This window comes from Elgaria multicarinata, chromosome 15 (genome assembly GCF_023053635.1).
Source record: "Elgaria multicarinata webbii isolate HBS135686 ecotype San Diego chromosome 15, rElgMul1.1.pri, whole genome shotgun sequence".
Taxonomy (NCBI): Eukaryota; Metazoa; Chordata; class Lepidosauria; order Squamata; family Anguidae; genus Elgaria; species Elgaria multicarinata.
The window spans coordinates 9,920,586-9,939,923 of NC_086185.1; the positions used below are offsets into that span (position 1 = coordinate 9,920,586).

Genomic DNA, 19,338 nt, shown 5'->3' on the forward strand with positions numbered 1-19,338 from the left:
CCCCAGCCTTTCCCCTCTGCCGATGGGGGTCTTAAAGCAGGGGGGGGGGATACGGGATTTCCCCAACATAATTTTCACCCTACTGGAGGGAGAAAATACACTATTTCCCCAGCCATTAACACAGTAGAGGGAAAGGACTTAAGGCATGCACATGTCTGGGTGGAACTGAGTTCTGCCTGGACCTGTGCCCCTTTGTTCTTTGGCAACATTGGGGCAAAAATCCACCAGCCATGTCCATTGGAGCCCATGAAGGCCAGATGTGGGAGCATCCACTGCCCTCGTAGGCCCAGGCAGAGGATAGGACAGTCCGCCAAACTGCATCCCCTCCTCGGACTCTCATGACATCCCTACAAAAAAATGCATTAAAACCAAAATGAAGTACATTGATGAACTTCCTGATTAGGACTGTGATCTCAAACCATGACAGAAGATATAGACCATTAATGGAAGGAAGCAGCAAACATGGAAGTGGGGGAAGGAGAGATTTATTTATTTATTAAGAATTTGCTATTAAAGCAAAGTGCGTGATTATGTAATTACAGCGCTCTTCTATTGCAGCGCCTCTGTTTTCTCTCTTTGTGATAAATAATGTACAATAGTGCTTCTATCTGCAAGACATGTTGTGTCAGGTTGAGTTATTTATGTGGGTAGGGAGGAGGAGTGTACCCAGTTTCTGCCACTCTCGGCCCGAGCTAGGGTGAAATAAGTTGAGGCCCTTTGCTGAACTGTTATATTCTAGAGGGTTCCAGGATACAGGCTTCCATGGTTGTCTGCATGCCACAGATTCAATACTATAGATGATGATGACTCCATTATTTTGCTAACTAATAGGGCTGCCAGTTAAATATTAACCAAACAGAGCACATGTATTGCTAAAAAGGGGAGACAAATGTAGACACCAATTTTCATTAAATTTGCACGTGATAATATAATATAATAATAATAATAATAATAATAATAATAATAATAATACATTTATTTCTTATCCAACTCTCCGTTTGGATCGAGGCGGGGAACAACGATAAGTATAAAATACCTAAAATACTGATTAAGAACATACTATACACTGTTAATTTAGATGTCTAAATGGCGCCTTCCAAATATGCCCAGTTACAACTTTATCATCCCCGGTTCTGCTGGGTGAGGATAATGGGCATTGCAGTCCAACACATCTAAAGGACACCAGATTGGACATTTCATATAATTTGTGGGAAACGCTGCTCTAATCTCACCACCTACGCCTGCTCTAATCTCACCACCTAGATTTAATAAAATAATTCATGAAGGTAATATTAATTATAGTAAAACGAGAGTCATGCCACAGCCAAGACTGACTGCCAAAACTGAAAAAGGAATGAAAACATCTTTCTGGTTCAGGCAGTCTTGCCATATGCTACTTTCCTATATCCTTAGAAAGAAGGTACTTCATATGTCTAATTCATTTTGTGTGAGCCATTTTCATTCTGCTGGGTTTGCGTTCCCAGAAGCATTGAGTAAAATGAACAATATTTTAACTCACCTAGCAGCTAAAATTAAACACTATCATGATTCATTCTAGATGGTTTATTTAATATTAAAATGGAGATGATCCGTCTCACATTCCTTCAAGATGAAAAATTTACATATATGGACATGTAATCTGTCTTCTGCTTTACGAACCCAAATATCCCCCAGGGATAGTGTCACGTCCTCCAGGGATCCAGATTACATCCTTGGATCTTAGGCTTTGTCTTTGTGTGACTGATGTAGTCAAAAAAATGCTTCAGAAGCCATGCAACATGTTGCCTTTTTATCTATGCATCTGCTCTTCTTATTGTGCATTCATTAATCCACCTCACGGCAGGAATTTCATTTTTCTTTTACATTTTTTTCTTAAGGAAGAATGGGAGAATTTAAGTCTTTTCTGTTAGCAGGAGTTGAAAATGCCTGCTACGTTTTGGGGGATAACATTGTGTTGGAGCTGATGCTGAGCAGTCTTCAGAAAGCATTATTTAAAGTAGCTGACCTACTTCATGAACATATTGTCTCTTGCCTCTTCTTCTGAGGTGCAACATATCTTGTGTTCCATCTGTCAAGGGCTCCCCCTTAAACGATGACACCTTTACCCCATGTTGTAACCCATGTCGATGGCTTGAAACGTTGAAAGCTATTGACTATATTTATTTATTTATTGAGTGTATAAGAGCAACAGGGTTTCTTGCATGGCATAAGCACGCATCACTCCTGTCTTAGATTCACCCAAAGAATTCACAGTTTTTGGTTAGGCGAGCAGAAGATGTCGGCTAATTGCTTAGATGATTAGACCCATCTTGCTTTGAAAGCAAAATGCAACTGTTTACAGGAGCAATTTTATATACTTTACAGCTACCACCCTCACCCATACCCCAGATTTTTTTGTTTTATTCAAGAGCTAATACCCACATTGTCATTACTTAAATTAGCCCATGAATTCCTGTCTCTTGATTCCAGACTTCAGTGGCCAGTGGCACAACTGGGAGAGGGGCTATTACTTTTTGCGAGTGGAGAAGGAAGCGTAGAATAAGACACAGACACAGAGCTTGGGTTAAACGAGGGCCTCTTTATTTAACAATTGGGTAACATCATCCCTCCCTGGATCTGCATGTGGAAGTGCGGGAATTAATGTCCTAATCTCAGGCCGCTTGCCTGTTGATATGGGTGAGCCACCCTCCAAAGGAAGGAGTCGGGAAAATGGGCTCCTTCCCTATGCAGCACTTTCGAAGGGTTAGGAGTCTGCCCTATTCCACCCCCACTCACTGCCATAAGGACAACAAGTAGATGAAGCAGGAGGGTCTCCAAAGACTTACCATATCTTGACACGGGAGCCGCGCAACCCCCTAGGAGCAGGTCCTCCGGCTGTGCCAATTACCCAAAAGGTGCCAGAGTGCTCACCGTCCCTACCTAATATAGCCAATTCCCGCACCTTTTTGGCACCTCCTAACACCAATCAACCTAATTAAACACTCCTCAGCATAAGACTCCCAGTATGAAGTAGGCAAAAACCAGTGGAAAAATTCCTACTCAGCCCCTCCTCCAAAGGAGATGACTGGCTATTCCCATACTAGAAGAAGGGAAGGAGGGTGGGTCAGAGATTGAATGAAACACGCTGAAGCCTGGGCACAGGCTGCCTTTATAGGCACTGCCCCAGCCCCGTCTCACGTGGCTCATGTGCAGAGCCATGAGGAGAGCGTTCTTCCACTACTCCCCACCTGCAACGGCCGGCTTCCCACCCAAAGCCGTTGGCTGGGTGGATGCCAGGTGGTTTTTTTTATTGCATTTATATCCCAACTTTTTTCTTCCAAGGAACCCAAGGCAGTGTACATAAACCTCCTCCCCTCCATTTTATCCTCACAACAACAATCCTTTGAGGTAGGTTGGGCTGAGAGTCTGTGACTGGCCCAAAGTCACCCAGTGGGCTTCCATGGACAAATGGGGACTAGAACCCAGATCTCCCAACTCCCAGTCCAACACTCTAGCCACTATGCCACACTGGCTCTTCTATATAAGTATGGCCGTCATATGCAGGAGCAAGGGTTGATGAAGTATATGCTATTGTCGTTAATTCCTTTGAGAGGCTTCCAACATGAATCTGCCATTTTTATTTTCTTGACTGGGGTGGGAGTAGATGTGACTCAGACTTAAATTTCTAAATGCATCCGTGATTGAGTTGAGGCTAGCATGTTCATAGCATGAATACTGTGGCCCAAAATTCAATTACTTTGACAGAGCACCAGAGAAGTCAATGGGTCTGTGCTAGAATAGGTGACTTCCATATTACCCCCAATTACTGGGTGTTCGTCTGTTAATATGTTGTTCATCATGAGCCTGCATCACGCTCACATTGGTATGTTATTGGTTTCTCTGTAGTCTAGAAGTGCAGGACCTTGTATTTGGTCTTCATTGTCTCCCAATCCAAAGTTCTCCAGATGCCCTCACCCTCTTCCTCTGTCTCCACACCCTTTCCCACAACCAATTTTTCAGTATTTTCTCAGCTTTTGTGTAGTTTCCCCCCATTCTGAAAGCTTGAAATGCATCTTCTCAAGAAGAGCTTTAAGCTAAAAAATGCTGGTATTTCAGTGCTTCCTGAAAACTTATCTGAAACCGAATTTGTCCCTCAGGTGGAAAGACGTTCTGCACTTCTGCCATTGTGTTTCCCCCCCAACGCTTTTAAAACAGGGAATCATGTTTGTTGTGGATCCAAGTTTCTGTGGATCCAAGTTTCCATGTGTTGGTTGCACGTGTACAATAGTGCCCTAAATGTGAAGGCACTAATTGATCGATTTTCTTGCCTAATGTATTGTGTTGTAAAGATTGCTCTGCCTGGGCATTCTCTACCTATGACAGAGCCTGCTTTACAATACAGTGTTTTTGGATTAAGAAGATATTTGAGGCTCCATGTTGTTCATTTCTGCATTGCAGTTACTTTGTAATTGGTTCGCTTTTTAATTATCAACTAGGATTTCCACAGGGATGGAGGGAATATATTGTTTGTGTGTTAAAAAAAATTAATATGGAAAGAAGGTCACTGAATTAACTATGTTTCCTTCTCGAAAGGTCAAACATGTATTCCCAAATAACTTCTTTTTTCCCCTTTAATAATTCACATTTTGGATGCGGTCCAGAGCCATTGAAATAAATGCAAGTTTTACCTCTGAATGCAATGGATTGAAGATTGTAGCCTTTCTACTGGATCTGACTTTAAAGTAAACTTCAATAGCTAAAAGGTTGGGTTGGTGCCACAGGAATGCCCTTGGAGGCAGCATTCCACAAATGAGATATCATCACAGAGAAAGACCCTATCCCCGTCGCCATCCACTTAGCCTCTGAAGATGGGAGATCCTGGAATAGGACCTCAGAAGATACACAGGTCAGCATTGACCCAAGTTGGACAATCATTTAGTCCTCGTTTATTTTCCTGGTTTCTTGACTGACATCAAGGCAGAGTCCCTCAGTTCAGATGTAGTGGAACTGCAGCTTATTAAAAGCCAGGATCTTCACACTGAAGCTCCACGCTTCATTGTGGAGAGGAGAAGACCAATGATGGAAGAGGTTGCTCCCAGTTTCATCAACCTCCCCAGCTTCATGGTTTATGTAAGGTGACCATATGAAAAGGAGGACAGGGCTCCTGTATCTTTAAGAGTTGCATACAAAAGGGAATTTCAGCAGGTGTCATTTGTATATATGGACAACCTGGTGAAATTCCCTTTTCATCACCACAGTTAAAGCTGCAGGTGCCCTGCCCTCTTTTAAATCTGGTCACTCTAGTATAGCTCCTGCAGCTTTAACTGTGGTGATGAAGAGGGAATTTCACCAGGTTCTCCATATATACAGATGACACCTGCTGAACTTCCCTTTTCTATGCAACTCTTAAAGATACAGGAGCCCTGTCCTCCTTTTCATATGGTCACCCTAAGCCTGGAATGATCATTTAAACTAGACCATTATCTAGTGAGATAAAATGGTTATGTCAATCCATTCTTGCGTGAATTCAAAGGAGCAGAGGTAGTGTCTTGAGGATACTTTTCTATGACTATACTATTTATTTAATTCCTTGCAATAATTAACAGGCTAAAACATTTCAACAGAAGCGATTGTTATGAGTACATTTATGTCTCCCTGGACTAAATTTACCAGCCAAATTGCTTGCTGTTGGAAACATGCTTAAACCAACTAACCTTGAATCAAGAGAGTTATGTTGATCTTTCCTTTTTCTTCTCTGTCTTTTCCAGGACCATTTCTCTAAGGATTCCCCACCTGTTGTTTTCATGAACCTGGGCCTAATTAATCAGAGATGGAACAGATGGACTGTAAACCCTACCAGCCACTGTCAAAGGTTAAGCATGAAATGGATCTAGCTTACACAAGCTCTTCAGATGAAAGCGAAGATGGCAGAAAGGCAAGGCCATCTTATGAGTCCAGAGAAACTCTTAATGAATACGGCCAAGAACTCAGGCTGAATTATAACAGCCACAGCAGAAAAAGAAAAGCCGTCGATGAACCCACTCAAGGTACTTTTTATTCATTCGTTATGGCAAATGAGCCTCGTGTGGTGCAGAGTGGTAAAGCAGCAGTTTCTGCAGCCGAAACTCTCCCCACGGCCTGAGTTCGATCCCAGCGGAAGCTAGTTTCAGGCAGCTGGCTCGGGTCGACTCAGCCTTCCATCCTCCCGAGGTCGGTAAAATGAGTACCCAGTTAGCTGGGGGAAAGGGAATAACAGCCGGGGAAGGCAATGGCAAACCAGCCCGCTACAAGGCCTGCCAAGAAAACGTCAGTGAAAGCTGGCATCCCTCCAAGAGTCAGTAATGACTCAGTGCTTGCACGAGAGGTTCCTTTCCTTTCCTATGGCAAATGCTCCCAGACAACTGCAATAATGTTGTAAAAGTGGGTTGTTATTTCCATATCACACCAAATAGATTAAGACATTTTCCATTTGATACTTCTGTGGAGGGAGGGATTACTGTGGGATCTTGCAGCTACCACCAGTGTGCTTCAAGAAATGTCAGCAAACCATGACTTATACTAATGATTACTCTTGCTACCACAGCTGAGTCTCGACACGTCCCTGAAACATATTTGCCATGTTCATGGAATTGGCCCTTTTGGAGGCAAATGGGTCTCTGTGTGTGAGAATTTTGTTCTGGTGTGAGAGGAACCTTCTCATTCTGCAACATTGTTTCTATTCCTGCCACAGGATAAACTGCTGTTAGTTTTAGCACATAAAGAAGTGCACAACGAGGAAATTTGGCCAGGGAAGGAACTGAAATGAGATGACAGATTTTCCATAAAAGGGCTTTTGTTGACAAACTAAGGGCTTCTCCACACAAGGCTAAAATCCTGCATCCTTACTAGGGCCTCTGCTTCTGGATTTGTTGTGTGATTAAGATCACCTCCTTTATATTTTTTTTGGTGGGGGGTGTCTTTCTGGGCAAGTTCTATAAGTTTCATTTTACAGCTGCGCAATAAGTCTGTGGTGTAGCTGTGATATAGTGGGATTTTGGAAATTCCCTAGAAATTGAGTGCATTTCAAAACACAATAAAATTTCTTATCACATTTTTCCCATTGAGAATATTGTTGCTCCAATGGCCTGAAAGCACAGGAGGGCTCCTGGAGGTTGACGAAGTCATGTAAAGGACCCACAAAAAACCATGAATGACCAATCACCAATAGCGCATTTCTGCTGTGTGTAGAAATGCCCTAAATAAAAGGCAAATGACAAGGCAAATAATTGTGGAAGGCTATGCCAGATGTGAGAGAGGGAGAGATTGAGATTAGAGAGAGAGGGCAGCAGCAAACTGATGACCGCTGTGCACTGATGCTTCAATGCACAGGGGCAATGAAAGGGTGGTGGAAGTTATAGCAGCCATTAAGGACATGAGTGATAGAGGGAGGTCTGACTTTTCCTTTCTTAGGTTCTGTCATGAAGCAGGCTAGAGGGAGGAGAAAACAGGGTCCTGAGTGGCAGTGTCGATCCAAAAACAGGTATCCCAGGCCATGGTTGAGATTTTACTAGGCAGGATTATGTAGGGTGACCATATGAAAAGGAGGACAGGGCTCCTGTATCTTTAACAGTTGCATAGAAAAGGGAATTTCAGCAGGTGCCATTTGTATATATGGAGAACCTGGTGAAATTCCCTCTTCATCACAACAGTTAAAGCTGCAGCAGCTATCCTAGAGTGACCAGATTTAAAAGAGGGCAGGGCACCTGCAGCTTTAACTGTTGTGATGAAGAGGGAATTTCACCAGGTTCTCCATATATACAAATGAAACCTGCTGAAATTCTCTTTTCAATACAAATGTTAAAGATACAGGAGCCCTGTCCTCCTTTTCGTAGGGTCACCCTAGATTATGGAACGCAGAGATGCAAGAGTGAGTTTTGAACCACTGGTTTCCAGGAGTGAGTCAGGCAGAGTATCTGGCAGCAAGAGCACTCCCCAGGACTTTGCAGAGCTCAGCGGTCCATGACTACTTAGGCTGCAATCCTATGCATTTTTAGCCAGAAAAAAGTCCTACAACTCCCAGCATTCCCTAGCTATCCATAAAAACTGGGGAGTGGTGGGGGTTGTGGGACATTTTTTTCCTGGCTAAACACACATGGGATTGCACCTTTATAGTATTCAAAGGATAAAAAAAATCAGCCTATAGATTGAAAGAAGGATCCCAGGTGGACAGATAGGAGAGCGATATAAGAATTATGGTTAGGAGCTGCAGGAGTGAGCAGCTCTTGGCCGTTTCGCTTCTCAAATATTTTATCCAGGGAGAGGTACGTGTGGATATTTTTGAAAGGAGGAGGCATCAAAAGAAGCACATCCTTCTCTCACAGACTTCCAAACTTATCTTTCATCTCTCACTGCTGAACCAAAGTATGTGTTTGTGAACACACCAATTGTATAAGTGTTTTATTTTTACTTTGTGTGTGTGTATGTGTGTAAAAAGTTTGCAATGCCCTGAGAGTTTAATATTGGCATGCGTGTGATATGCTACTCTTCTCAAAAACAAATTACATAAGATTTTTGTCTGTTTGTTACCTTTGCCTTGAAGCAGATTTTCTCACCTCATCCACTGTTTCACACAACATGTTGAAATGTTTTTCTCCAGGGAGGACTGTTCATGATTTGCTTTTAAATTCTTCTTTTTTGTCTCGTCCCTGGCTGATTTCTCTCATAGTTGCTTGTTTGGAGCTTTAAACAAAATCAAAAATCAAAACTGAATACAGAATTGATCTATTGAGAGAACATTTTTATGTTCAGATTCTGCACGGCTGTTGGAGAAAATCGAATACTATGTTTCTTCTGGAGCATTCAGTTTCATGTCAGCTTTGAAAAAAAGTCACATTAGAAACCATCACTGCCGTGCAAGCAAGGACTGACCCCACCACCCCAAAAAATAATTTAAAGAGAAGATTGCAAGTATTTGGGCAGAAACGTTTCAAGAGAAAACCTGAAAGGAAACTGAGCCCCTTAACCCAAATTAAGAGAGAGAGAGCACCATTTTATTTTACTTTGTTTTATTTCAGCAATTCAAAATATGTGTGTTCGTTCTTTGGCTTAAAGAATTCCTACACAGCTTTTCAAAAAATAGGATCGATCTAAAAATGAAAAGAGCAGCGTAAAACATCTCAGAGCAGCAATCCAACATACAGTCAAATATAACTACAGTTTAAATAAATAAATAAATAAATAAATAAATACAAAGCGAGAGCAGTGTCAATTTAAAATCGATCCCATTCAGGTGTCGAGGAGCCCAAAAGGGCAGGTTCCCTTGGTTCGCTGAGTGGTGGTCAAAGACTCTCAAGACACAATTTCTCTCATTTTGGAAAAGTTTTATTACGAGCAGCCTGCAGTCCTGCAAGGTGGCAAACCCTAGAGGATCTGAAGGACTGCCCACTAGTTGCAGGCAAAGCTAACACACTTATAGGGTCAGTTCCCCTTAGAGACAACGGCAGAACCTTCCCACCAATCATAATACAGTTTTGCAATACAATAACCAATGATAAACAAGACATTTATGCATGTGCAGAGTGCAGATAATTCTAGGACTAGAAAAACAATACATACATGGGTATTACAATCAATTAGGCAACAAAAACCTCCAATCTGTTTCCTTTCTGTGGTTAGCTTGCTTTGAAAGTACCTCACTCTACACTCTAACTGCTGTGGTTGAGACACAGTCCTGTGACATGATTTCAACATAGACTGTTAGTAGTGAAAGCGGTTGCAGTCTTAAGAGACTTTAGTTACACTGAAAGCATACATCTTATGATTTATAATGAAAAGGCCAAAGCATTTTATTTTCTTATACCTGTGGGCATAGGTAAACAGACCACCTATCTTGATTTCCTCAACACAGGCATTCTGCATCTGAATTGGGCAAATATGTGCCTGTAGGAAACATGCTATTCCCACCCTTCTTCTTTGTCACTTGAGGAGGGAGTCTGTCTGAGATGGAGCTTCCTATAACCATGGATGTTCTCCACGTGAGCCAGAATGTGGGTTTTCCAACATTCTGGCTTATGGGAAGAGTCTCTATGGATACAGGAGGCACTGCTCTTCAGAAAGTTGCCCTCCATGAGGAGACAGCATCAGGCATGATGAAGGTGTAGGGCAGGGCTGGAGCACTCCCTCTTCTCCTGCATTTGCCCTATTCAGGTACAGAACACCTGAATAGGGATGAAATGTCTATTCCCATCTCTTACTCTCACATGTTCACACAACCATACTTCCATGTCTGGCTACAAAAGCAAATCAGGCAACCAGAAGCAGAAGGAGGCTAAACAGATGGAACTAAAAGAAGCTAAAGTAGGGTGACCATATGAAAAGGAGGACAGGGCTCCTGTGTCTTTAACAGTTGTATTGAAAAGGGAATTTCAGCAGGTGTCGTTTGTACTGGGAACCTAGTGAAATTTCCTCTTCATCACAACAGTTAAAGCTGCAGGTGCCCTGCCCTCTTTTAAATCTGGTCACTCTAGTGTAGCTCCTGCAGCTTTAACTGTTGTGACGAAGAGGGAATTTCACCAGGTTCCCCATATATACAAATGACACCTGCTGAAATTCCCTTTTCTAGGCAACTGTTAAAGATACAGGAGCCCTGTCCTCCTTTTCATAGGGTCACCCTAGCTAAAGACACCAGTCAATCCTCTAGGCCGTTCTGCAGGTGGCTCAGGCAATTTCACTAACTAGGGATGTAGGCAAACCTAAAAACAACAAGAGGACAATTATTTCAATACAGACCCTGTGTCTCTAGCAGTCAGCGGTGACGAAAAGCTGACAGATGTGCCATGCAATTCCAGTCCGTTGCTTTCAAAAGATAGTTGAGTAATATTGCCATTAGCACCGCTATATTCAGAAGATTTACAAAAAAGCGAGAATACTGCTGCATTATTTGATTAATGTTATTTCAAAGACCCAGGCTTGTGGCTTAATAACTTAATAGAGAATTCATGGTTTTGCAGTGAAAAAAAGTCATAAAAATAATAGCATTAAAGGAAATTGGTATGTTTATAAAATATTTGCAGCTGCGTAATTCTGTTAGAATTAAATAAGTCTGTTGCTGCGAAATCCAGTTCTTTTTGACTTGATGAAGTCCCATGGCGTATATGTCTTGGTTTGCAGAACCTTGTTGTCTGTGTGTGTGCATTTTATGCACAGATTTTGGAGCAGTTTGTGCAAATTTCTGAGCAGTTTTGCACAAGCGGTGGCCGAATTTGCGTAAATTGCTCTGAAATCCGCAACATTGCAGTGTGGTAAAAGAGAAAAGCCTCTTCTGGTTCGTGAATCAACTGGGACCCAAATACCAATGAACAAAATCCCAGCCAGGGTAAAAGACAATAATAGTTTATTCTTGTGCACAAGAAGACCCAGGCTTGAAAAGCAAGCCCTGAGTAAGTTAGAATGGAGCTGGTAGCGGTACATATAGGACTACAAGTTTGCTTAGCATGTGATGTGCGTTTGACCAATCAGGGCCACCTATTCTACTAGGCTGCATGCTGAAACTTGAGGAAACAAAGAACATTCTTGAGCTGTCGCTATAGGGACAAGGGAGACATTCTTAAGTAGGGGCTACTATGAGAACCGTGTCCAAAGTCGCCGTCTCTCAAGGCTAAGAGATAGAGACAGTGTGATTAATAGCAACAGAAATTGTCATACAGAAACATGACAAAAATCATAACAGAACTGCTGAGATGTACAATTTACAACAACAGCACCTGCTGGAGGGTTTGCAGAATGCCTGTGAAATCTGCAGATTGGCCAACTCACTGCAGACTGAGTAAAACAAAATAATAAATATGCATTTAATAAATAAGTAGACGCATGGAGCTGTGTTACAAATATGGATTGGAGTCTTTAAAGGGGATACTTCAGCTTGGGCCCACCTAAAAGAGAAGGACGGAGCCCAGCGTGCCTCCCGACATGATTGATCCTACTGGTGGGTCCATGAGATGGGCCAAAAATTGAATAAATGTCAGCTGAAATTCAATCACAAATGTCTCCAGCCAACCTTGGATCTACAGATCAGAGGGAAAAATCAAGTGATTCTATTGAAGTCTGTTCTTTGCTACAGTAATGCTGGGAATAATAAAATGCTTTGCAATAAGAAATTGTATTTCAAAGTGAGGGCATCTGGCAAAGCAGAGCTTAGCTGAACACAGACAGATGAGAAAGAGAGTGATTCTCTCCTTTTTCTTTCTTTTTGAATGTGTGTATTCCTTTGCTTCACAGGTTGAATTCTTGGGTTTATTTTGGGCGTGGTATACCTGCCATGATGTGATTTATTTATTTTTGCCTTCTGTTTTCCCATTGCTTCTGAATACACCCCCAATGTTCTGTCATCTGGAGTTCAACCTGGCCAAGTGTTTTATTTTACCAATGGCAGTCCTGTACTTATGAGAGCTGGCAGAGGATAGTCCTAAGAAGAAGAGCCAAGCTGGAGCAGACCAAGGGTCCATCTAGTCCAGCATTCTGTTCACTAAGGCCCTGTTCAGAAGACACCTTAAACCATGGCTTTAACCATGGTGCCTAAGCCAGAAAGCTGGACTGTGGTGAATAAAGCAAAAAGCCTTATTCACCATGGTTAAAGCCATGGTTTTAGGTGTCTTCTGAACACGGCCGGCTTTCTGGCTTAACCACCGTGGTTAAAGCCATGGTTTAAGGTGTCTTCTGAATGGGCCCAATCTGATTTTGTAAACAGTTTGGGGGTTTGTGGCTTTTCGATATTGAAGTACATGTTAGCTGTGTAGCGCAATCAGGGCACACAGGGACACAGCAGCACATGAAATTTTTGATTAGCAGAGGCACTGATGTCATCTGCCACCCCACTTCAGAATTCCTTTTCCCCATAGCTGCAGTCCTCACAGAAGCTAGGAGAAAAAGAATTTTCCCAGGAACAATATACGGTTCCCTGTAGTAATGAGCAATTAAGATTTGTTAGCTTTATAAAAAGGAATGATGGAAAAGAACACTGTTAGAATTGATTTGTTGGTATGGATCTATGCCACAGGTTTGCAGTTTTGGACTCTCCTTAGGGGCGTGGCTATGGTACTGTCTTGATGAGTGCCTGCACTTCAAAATTTACCACTACACCACGTGTGTGTGTGTGTGTTTGCTTGCATACACACATACAAGGACTTGATAAAACTGCAAGCAAATTGCAAGCTTTAATGGTTACCACTTTAATTATTTTTCTTAAACAATGCAAAATATTCATTTATTCATTCATTCATTTATTAAAATTATTTTTAGACTTCCTTTTCTCTGTAGATATCAGGGTGTGTAAATAAAATTAATCATGCTAAAAACATAACACACAACAATACAGAAAAATATGGTTGATTCATCTCATTTATGTAATAAATGAAGGTTAAAGGGAACTGCAAAAGCTGTGAATAACATAATGTAGAACCTAATCAAAGACAACAGAGACCGTCTTGATTTTTTGCCCTCCCCCACTGGAACTCAAATTTGATTTATCTCTGGATTGAGATATTGATCTAGCATTAATGAATGAATTAGTAGCTGAATAATTTGGGGCAAGCTATAAGGTAATGAATTTTGATACTATTATCAATTCATTATACACTACTAAGATGTTATCCTGATGAAATTAATTTTATAATCTGCCTTTTTATATTAAAGCATTAATGAATGGGTGGCTTATTGAGTTACTGGACGTATTAATAGACATGATATAGGAAAAGAATAACACATTAATGTGTATGTTAATGCATTCCTAAACTGAAGAGTGGTTAAGTGGTGGTATGAGGAAACAACTTAGCTTTTGTATTCATATCTAATGAATTGGAGCATTTGTGGGAGAAAATGTAACTAATAGGGAGGTTAACTGGTTGAGAGAGGGGGGATCCATACATAAATACAGGGCTGAGGTTTGAACGTGGAGGGGACTGGGAACAGTTCACAAGGTCCAGTCTAGAGAAAATTAGGGAGTCCATTATGCATATCAAGCTGATGGATGGTAATGGAAATTTGTTTCCCTGAATCTGGGTGTTTATTGGGATTTCCAGATTTTGTAAAGTTTCCTAGAGCCAATCAGAATTGCTTTCCCTTCTAAAATAAGAAAGAGAGAAAAACAGCACATAGTTAAATTATGGAATTCACTGCCACAAGTTGTAATGATGGCCACCAATTTGGATGGCTTTCAAAGGAGATCGGATAAATTCCTGGAGGAGAAGGCTATCAATGGCTACTAGCCCTGATGGTTGTGTGCGATCTCCAGTATTCAAGGCAGTGAGCCTGTGTGCACCAGTTGCTGGGGAACATGGGTGGGAGGGTATTGTTGCACCATGTCCTGCTTTGTTGGTCCCTGATTGACAGCTGGTGGGCCACTGTGTGAACAGAGCGCTGGACTAGATGGACCCTTGGTCTGATCCAGCATGGCGCTTCTTATGTTCATATGACTGAGTTTTTTGCTCCTGAGATTTATTTATTTATTTATTACATTTCTATACCGCCCAATATCCGGAGCGCTCTGGGCAGTTCACAAAAATTAAAACCATTCAAAGTGTAAAACAACAATATAAAACCATAATATAAAATACAATATAAAACCTCAACCAGATAAAAACAGCAGCAGTGCAAAATTACAAATTTAAAACACCAAGTTAAAATTTATGTATAGACTGTTAAAATGCTGGGAGAATAAAAAGGTCTTCACCTGGCGTCTAAAAGCATATCATGTAGGTGCCAAGCGAACCTCCTTAGGGAGCTCATTCCACAGCCGGGGTGCCACAGCAGAGAAGGCCCTCCTCCTGGTAGCCACCTGCCTCACTTCCTTTGGCAGGGGCTCACAGAGAAGGACCCCTGAGGATGACCTTAGGGTCCGGGCAGGATTATCTCTATACAAATTCAGGAACATTTGTTTTATTTCTTCTGGTGCTTTTTAAGGTGTTCATTACTTACCTACATCATGTGCTTTTAGACACCAGATGAAGACCTTTTTATTCTCCCAGCATTTTAACAGTCTATAAATAAATTTTAACTCGGTGTTTTAAATTTGTAATTTTGCATTGCTGCTGTTTTTATCTGGTTGAGCTTTTATATTGTATTTGATATTGTGGTTTTATACTGTTGTTTTATATTTTGAATGGTTTTAATTTTTGTGAACCGCCCAGAGAGCTCCGGCTATTGGGTGGTATAGAAATGTAATAAATAAATAAATAAATAAATAAATAAATTTGAAATGTAGAATCCAAGCAGAAATTCAGTTTTGCAATTTCTAACTAATCTTGATACATCGAAATGAACCCAGCAGGATGGATGGAGTATCAGGAGATGTTTGATGAGATTAAAAGATTAAGAGCAGGATCCAACCTTCTGCTTGCATGATGGGACTTCCTGCTCCACGCTGCATCCCCCAGTGCCCAACCAATCTGTTCTAGGGGGCCCTTCCCACCCCCCGCCCGCTCTCCAGAGCAAATTTTGAGCATACACCAGAGGCAGCATGGAGGAGAGAGAATCTTTCCCCTTCCTGTTTCACTAATGGAAGCAGTTGTGTCCACAAGAAAACTGAACTGGACACCACTCTAAAAGAAAACAAAGTTTCTGGCCAGGATGGCTTCCATGAAAAGTATTTCCTCCTCCTCCCTCCCAATCCCCTTTCCTTTTGTGTCATGTCTTTTAGATTGTATGCCTGTGGGCAGGGACTGTCAAGAAGTACTTTTGTAAGCCGCCGTGAGAGCCTTTTTTGGCTGAATGGCGGCATAAAAATCCTTAAATTGTTTTACTATGATTTTATTAGATTGTAAGCCTATGCGGCAGGGTCTTGCTATTTACTGTTTTACTCTGTACAGCACCATGTACATTGATGGTGCTATATAAATAAATAATAATAATAATAATAATAATAATAATAAATAAAATAAAATAAATAAATAAATATTGCAAAGCATTTGGTTCCATCTTAGGCCTTAGCTAGACCTACCGTTTAGCCCACAACAGAGGAGGGAAGATCCCGCAATGTGTTTATCGCGAGATCCCTCCTCTGTTTACATGCGATGCGCAACGACCTCAGAAGGAGAGGCAACCTGCCCACCATTTTTTTAAAAATTAAGGGGCAGCAGCGCACGAATGCTGATGCACTAAAGGTAATTTTCTTTTTTAAAAAATTAATTAGATTCCCCGCTCCCCACCCCACCCCCAATGGGTGCAGCGCTCCTGGCTTCTCGCGAGGATTCGGGTCAACCTGTGGCACCCAGCCACATGTTCCGTAGTCTCGGGCTCAGCCCGGGAACGTGGAAAAATTGGGGCCAAAGGGGAAGGTGAGATCCCGGGGCAAGGAAGGGATGATCCTTCCCTGATCCCAGGATCCCCTGTGCATCATGTGAATGCGCAGGGACAATCCCGGGGATCACCCGGGGATTTTGGCCAGTCTAGCTATGGCCTTTGTTTCACATTTAATACAGGCAGGATCTACACTGCTGCTTTAAAATGGTTTATAACCGTAGTGACAACTGTTGGGGCCCAGGACACACTCCATATACAGCTTTCAATCCATTTTCAAAGTGTCGTATCCTGCTTGGTGTAGATCTGGCCATAGCTGTGTAATTTCTGCATTTGGCATGTGATGATTCTTAAATCCTAGAGAGAGTGAAAACAGAAGAAAGTTCTAGCAAAAAGTGGATTCTTATAGGGATTCCATATTAAATACCAATTATAAAATACCAGCAGAAATTTTATTGATAAGGTTATAGATAATTATTTCCCCAGATATCAAGCAAGGTTTACTTGTTTATATGTTTTTAATCAGTTTTATGCATTTTATGGTGATCTTGTATTTAATGTTGTCCGCAGCTTCGATCCAAAGGGTAAGAAATAAATATTCTATTCTATTCCAAGATTCTGATTAGAGACAAAGATCAGTTAATATAATCAATAGCAAAGGAATGAATGGATACCCAATCTGTTTTCTACATTGTAGATGCTGCTAAAGCATTTGATAAGGTAGAATGGCTTTAATTGCTTAAAATTAAAGTTTAGGCAACTTACGTAGGAATAAGTCTAATGGAACTTAATGGGACTTACGTCTGAGTAGGTATGTATAGGATTGCACTGTTAGAGACTTATGACTCAACATGATTTCAAGGAATTGAATGATATTATAAATACCGTATTTCTTCGATTCTAAGAAGCACTTACCCCCATATAAACATCTCTAAAAACAGGGTGCATCTTATTGCGGGTCACGTGCTATGGGCCAGGAAGGCGCGCGGCCCGATTGAGCCTAGCACCCCCATGCGGCTCCGGGCGCGCCTCATGGGCCGCGCCCGTAAGACACACGGCTCACCTTGCCCGAGCACACCCCACAAGAGGCCCCAAGTGCCGGGTGGGCCCCGCCCACCACAGTGGGAAGATGACCCAGCGAGCGCACCCATGTGGCTTGGGCGGGTCACAGAATACGGGCTGGGAAGGCTCATGGCCCGACTGGGCCCACGAGCATCTCCGCATGGCTCGACCAAGCCCCCCCCACGCTGCCGCTGCTCCGGGCCTCTGGTATGCCCCACCCACTGCGCCAGACTCCCACCCCCAGAGGCACTGCTCAGGACCTCTGGTAGACCCTGCCCACTGCGCCAGGCGATGCTCGGTCCGGGCCTGCACATGTGCTCCCCGGTCCGCCCCCGCCCCCGGCAGGCCCCCACCTACCAGCTTTTTTTCTGTTGGTGGTACTGAAATTAGTGTGCGTCTTACAATTGATGGCGTCTTACAATTGAAGAAATACATTAATAAGCCAGCAGTTAGGTTAGCCATGATTTCCACTTCAAATGAATAATGTTGCAGGAGAACGGGGTCAACTTTCCCTATTATTTACTTTCACAATTGAACCATTATTAAACCAGGTGCCAAGGGCGAGAGCTGGGCAGGGTCCCGACTAATAATTGTGACCACGTATACCAGCAGTTTCTTTTCTAGGGCAGTCTGCTTCAGCCCCTGTCACATGTGCCTGCGTAACATCAAGATTGGATTACTATTAACATGCCATGCATGAGCTACCTGTGAACAGCATTCAGAAACTTTGATTGACCCAAAGTTCAGCAAAGAGAGATGCAAAGTTTCTTAACAGTGCAATCCTCTGCACCTCTTAAACAGAAGTAAGTCCTTCTGTCTTCAAAAGAACTTACTTCCAGCAAGGTGTGCGTAGGATTGCAGCTAATTAACTTAATTTGTTAATTAACTATATTTTTATTTATTTATTTATTTATTTATTACATTTTTATACCGCCCAATAGCCGAAGCTCTCTGGGCGGTTCACAAAAATTAAAACCACAGTAAAACACCCAACAGTTTAAAACACAATTACGAAATACAGTATAAAAAGCGCAACCAGGATAAAACCACACAGCAAAGTTGATATAAGATTAAAATACAGAGTTAAAACAGTAAAATTTAAATTTAAGTTAAAATTAAGTGTTAAAATACTGAGTGAATAAAAAGGTCTTCAGCTGGCGACGAAAGCAGTACAGTGTAGGCGCCAAGCGGACCTCTCTGGGGAGCTCATTCCACAACCGGGGTGCCACAGCGGAGAAAGCCTATATTTGTGCTTTTAACCTGTTGGTTGTTTTATTATGGTTTTAATTTTTGTGAACTGCCCAGAGAGCTTCGGCTGTTGGGCGGTATAAAAATGTAATAAATAAATAAAATTTATCTTGGAATCCAAGCCATCATACTTTTGTATGGATTTTAATTGCAAGCTACTTTGGGAGCCATTTTTGACTGAAAATACAGGGTACAAATATAATAAACAAGTGTGTGATTCCAATATGTTGCCATCTTTGTTGACTTCCAGGTTTTTTCTGGGCTCAATGCAGTGTGCTGTTGTTTACTTTTAAAGCTCTAAATGGCCTAGGATATGTGAAATGCAGCTTCCTCTAATAAATCATGCATGTTTTCAGTACTTTGTTTTCCACCCCCATCCCTGGCCAAACTGAACTGGAAAAGTGTTCCTCAGTAACATACCCCACTCGGTCTCTGGAATTTCCTCTCCTGGGAGGTTTACTATTCTCCATTTCTGGACTTTCAGCTGATTCTCTTTCTCTCTCTCTTTCCCACTGTTTTTGTTGATCTTATGATAGGCCTATATGGTAGTCAGTGTGTGTGTCCTAACAACAGATATATCTGTGATTATTTGTCTAAATTTATATGTAATATGTTAAAGGAAAATAGACAAGTATTAATACATTCATTGGAGGAACGCTAACAAGAAAGATAAAAGAATGTATAATACTTTTATAAATAGAGAAGTGTTATACAAATAAGCAATTAATAAGGTGCGTATAATTTTTAAATTTATAATGTTAGAAAGCTAGAAACACTGAC

General features: G+C 41.8%; 1 protein-coding gene across 8 annotated transcripts in view; it reads left to right on the forward strand.

Moving 5' to 3' along the window:
• The first annotated feature begins 5,750 nt into the window (after nt 1-5,750).
• TENM1 (teneurin transmembrane protein 1) overlaps nt 5,751-19,338 on the forward strand; it is a 332,266-nt gene continuing 318,678 nt past the window's right edge. For all 8 annotated transcript variants that reach the window (XM_063141817.1, XM_063141823.1, XM_063141820.1 and 5 more), the window contains exon 1: nt 5,751-6,026. In XM_063141817.1, the coding sequence (XP_062997887.1) occupies nt 5,810-6,026 (217 nt within the window). In that variant the 5' untranslated portion in view covers nt 5,751-5,809. The remainder of the gene's footprint in view (nt 6,027-19,338) is intronic.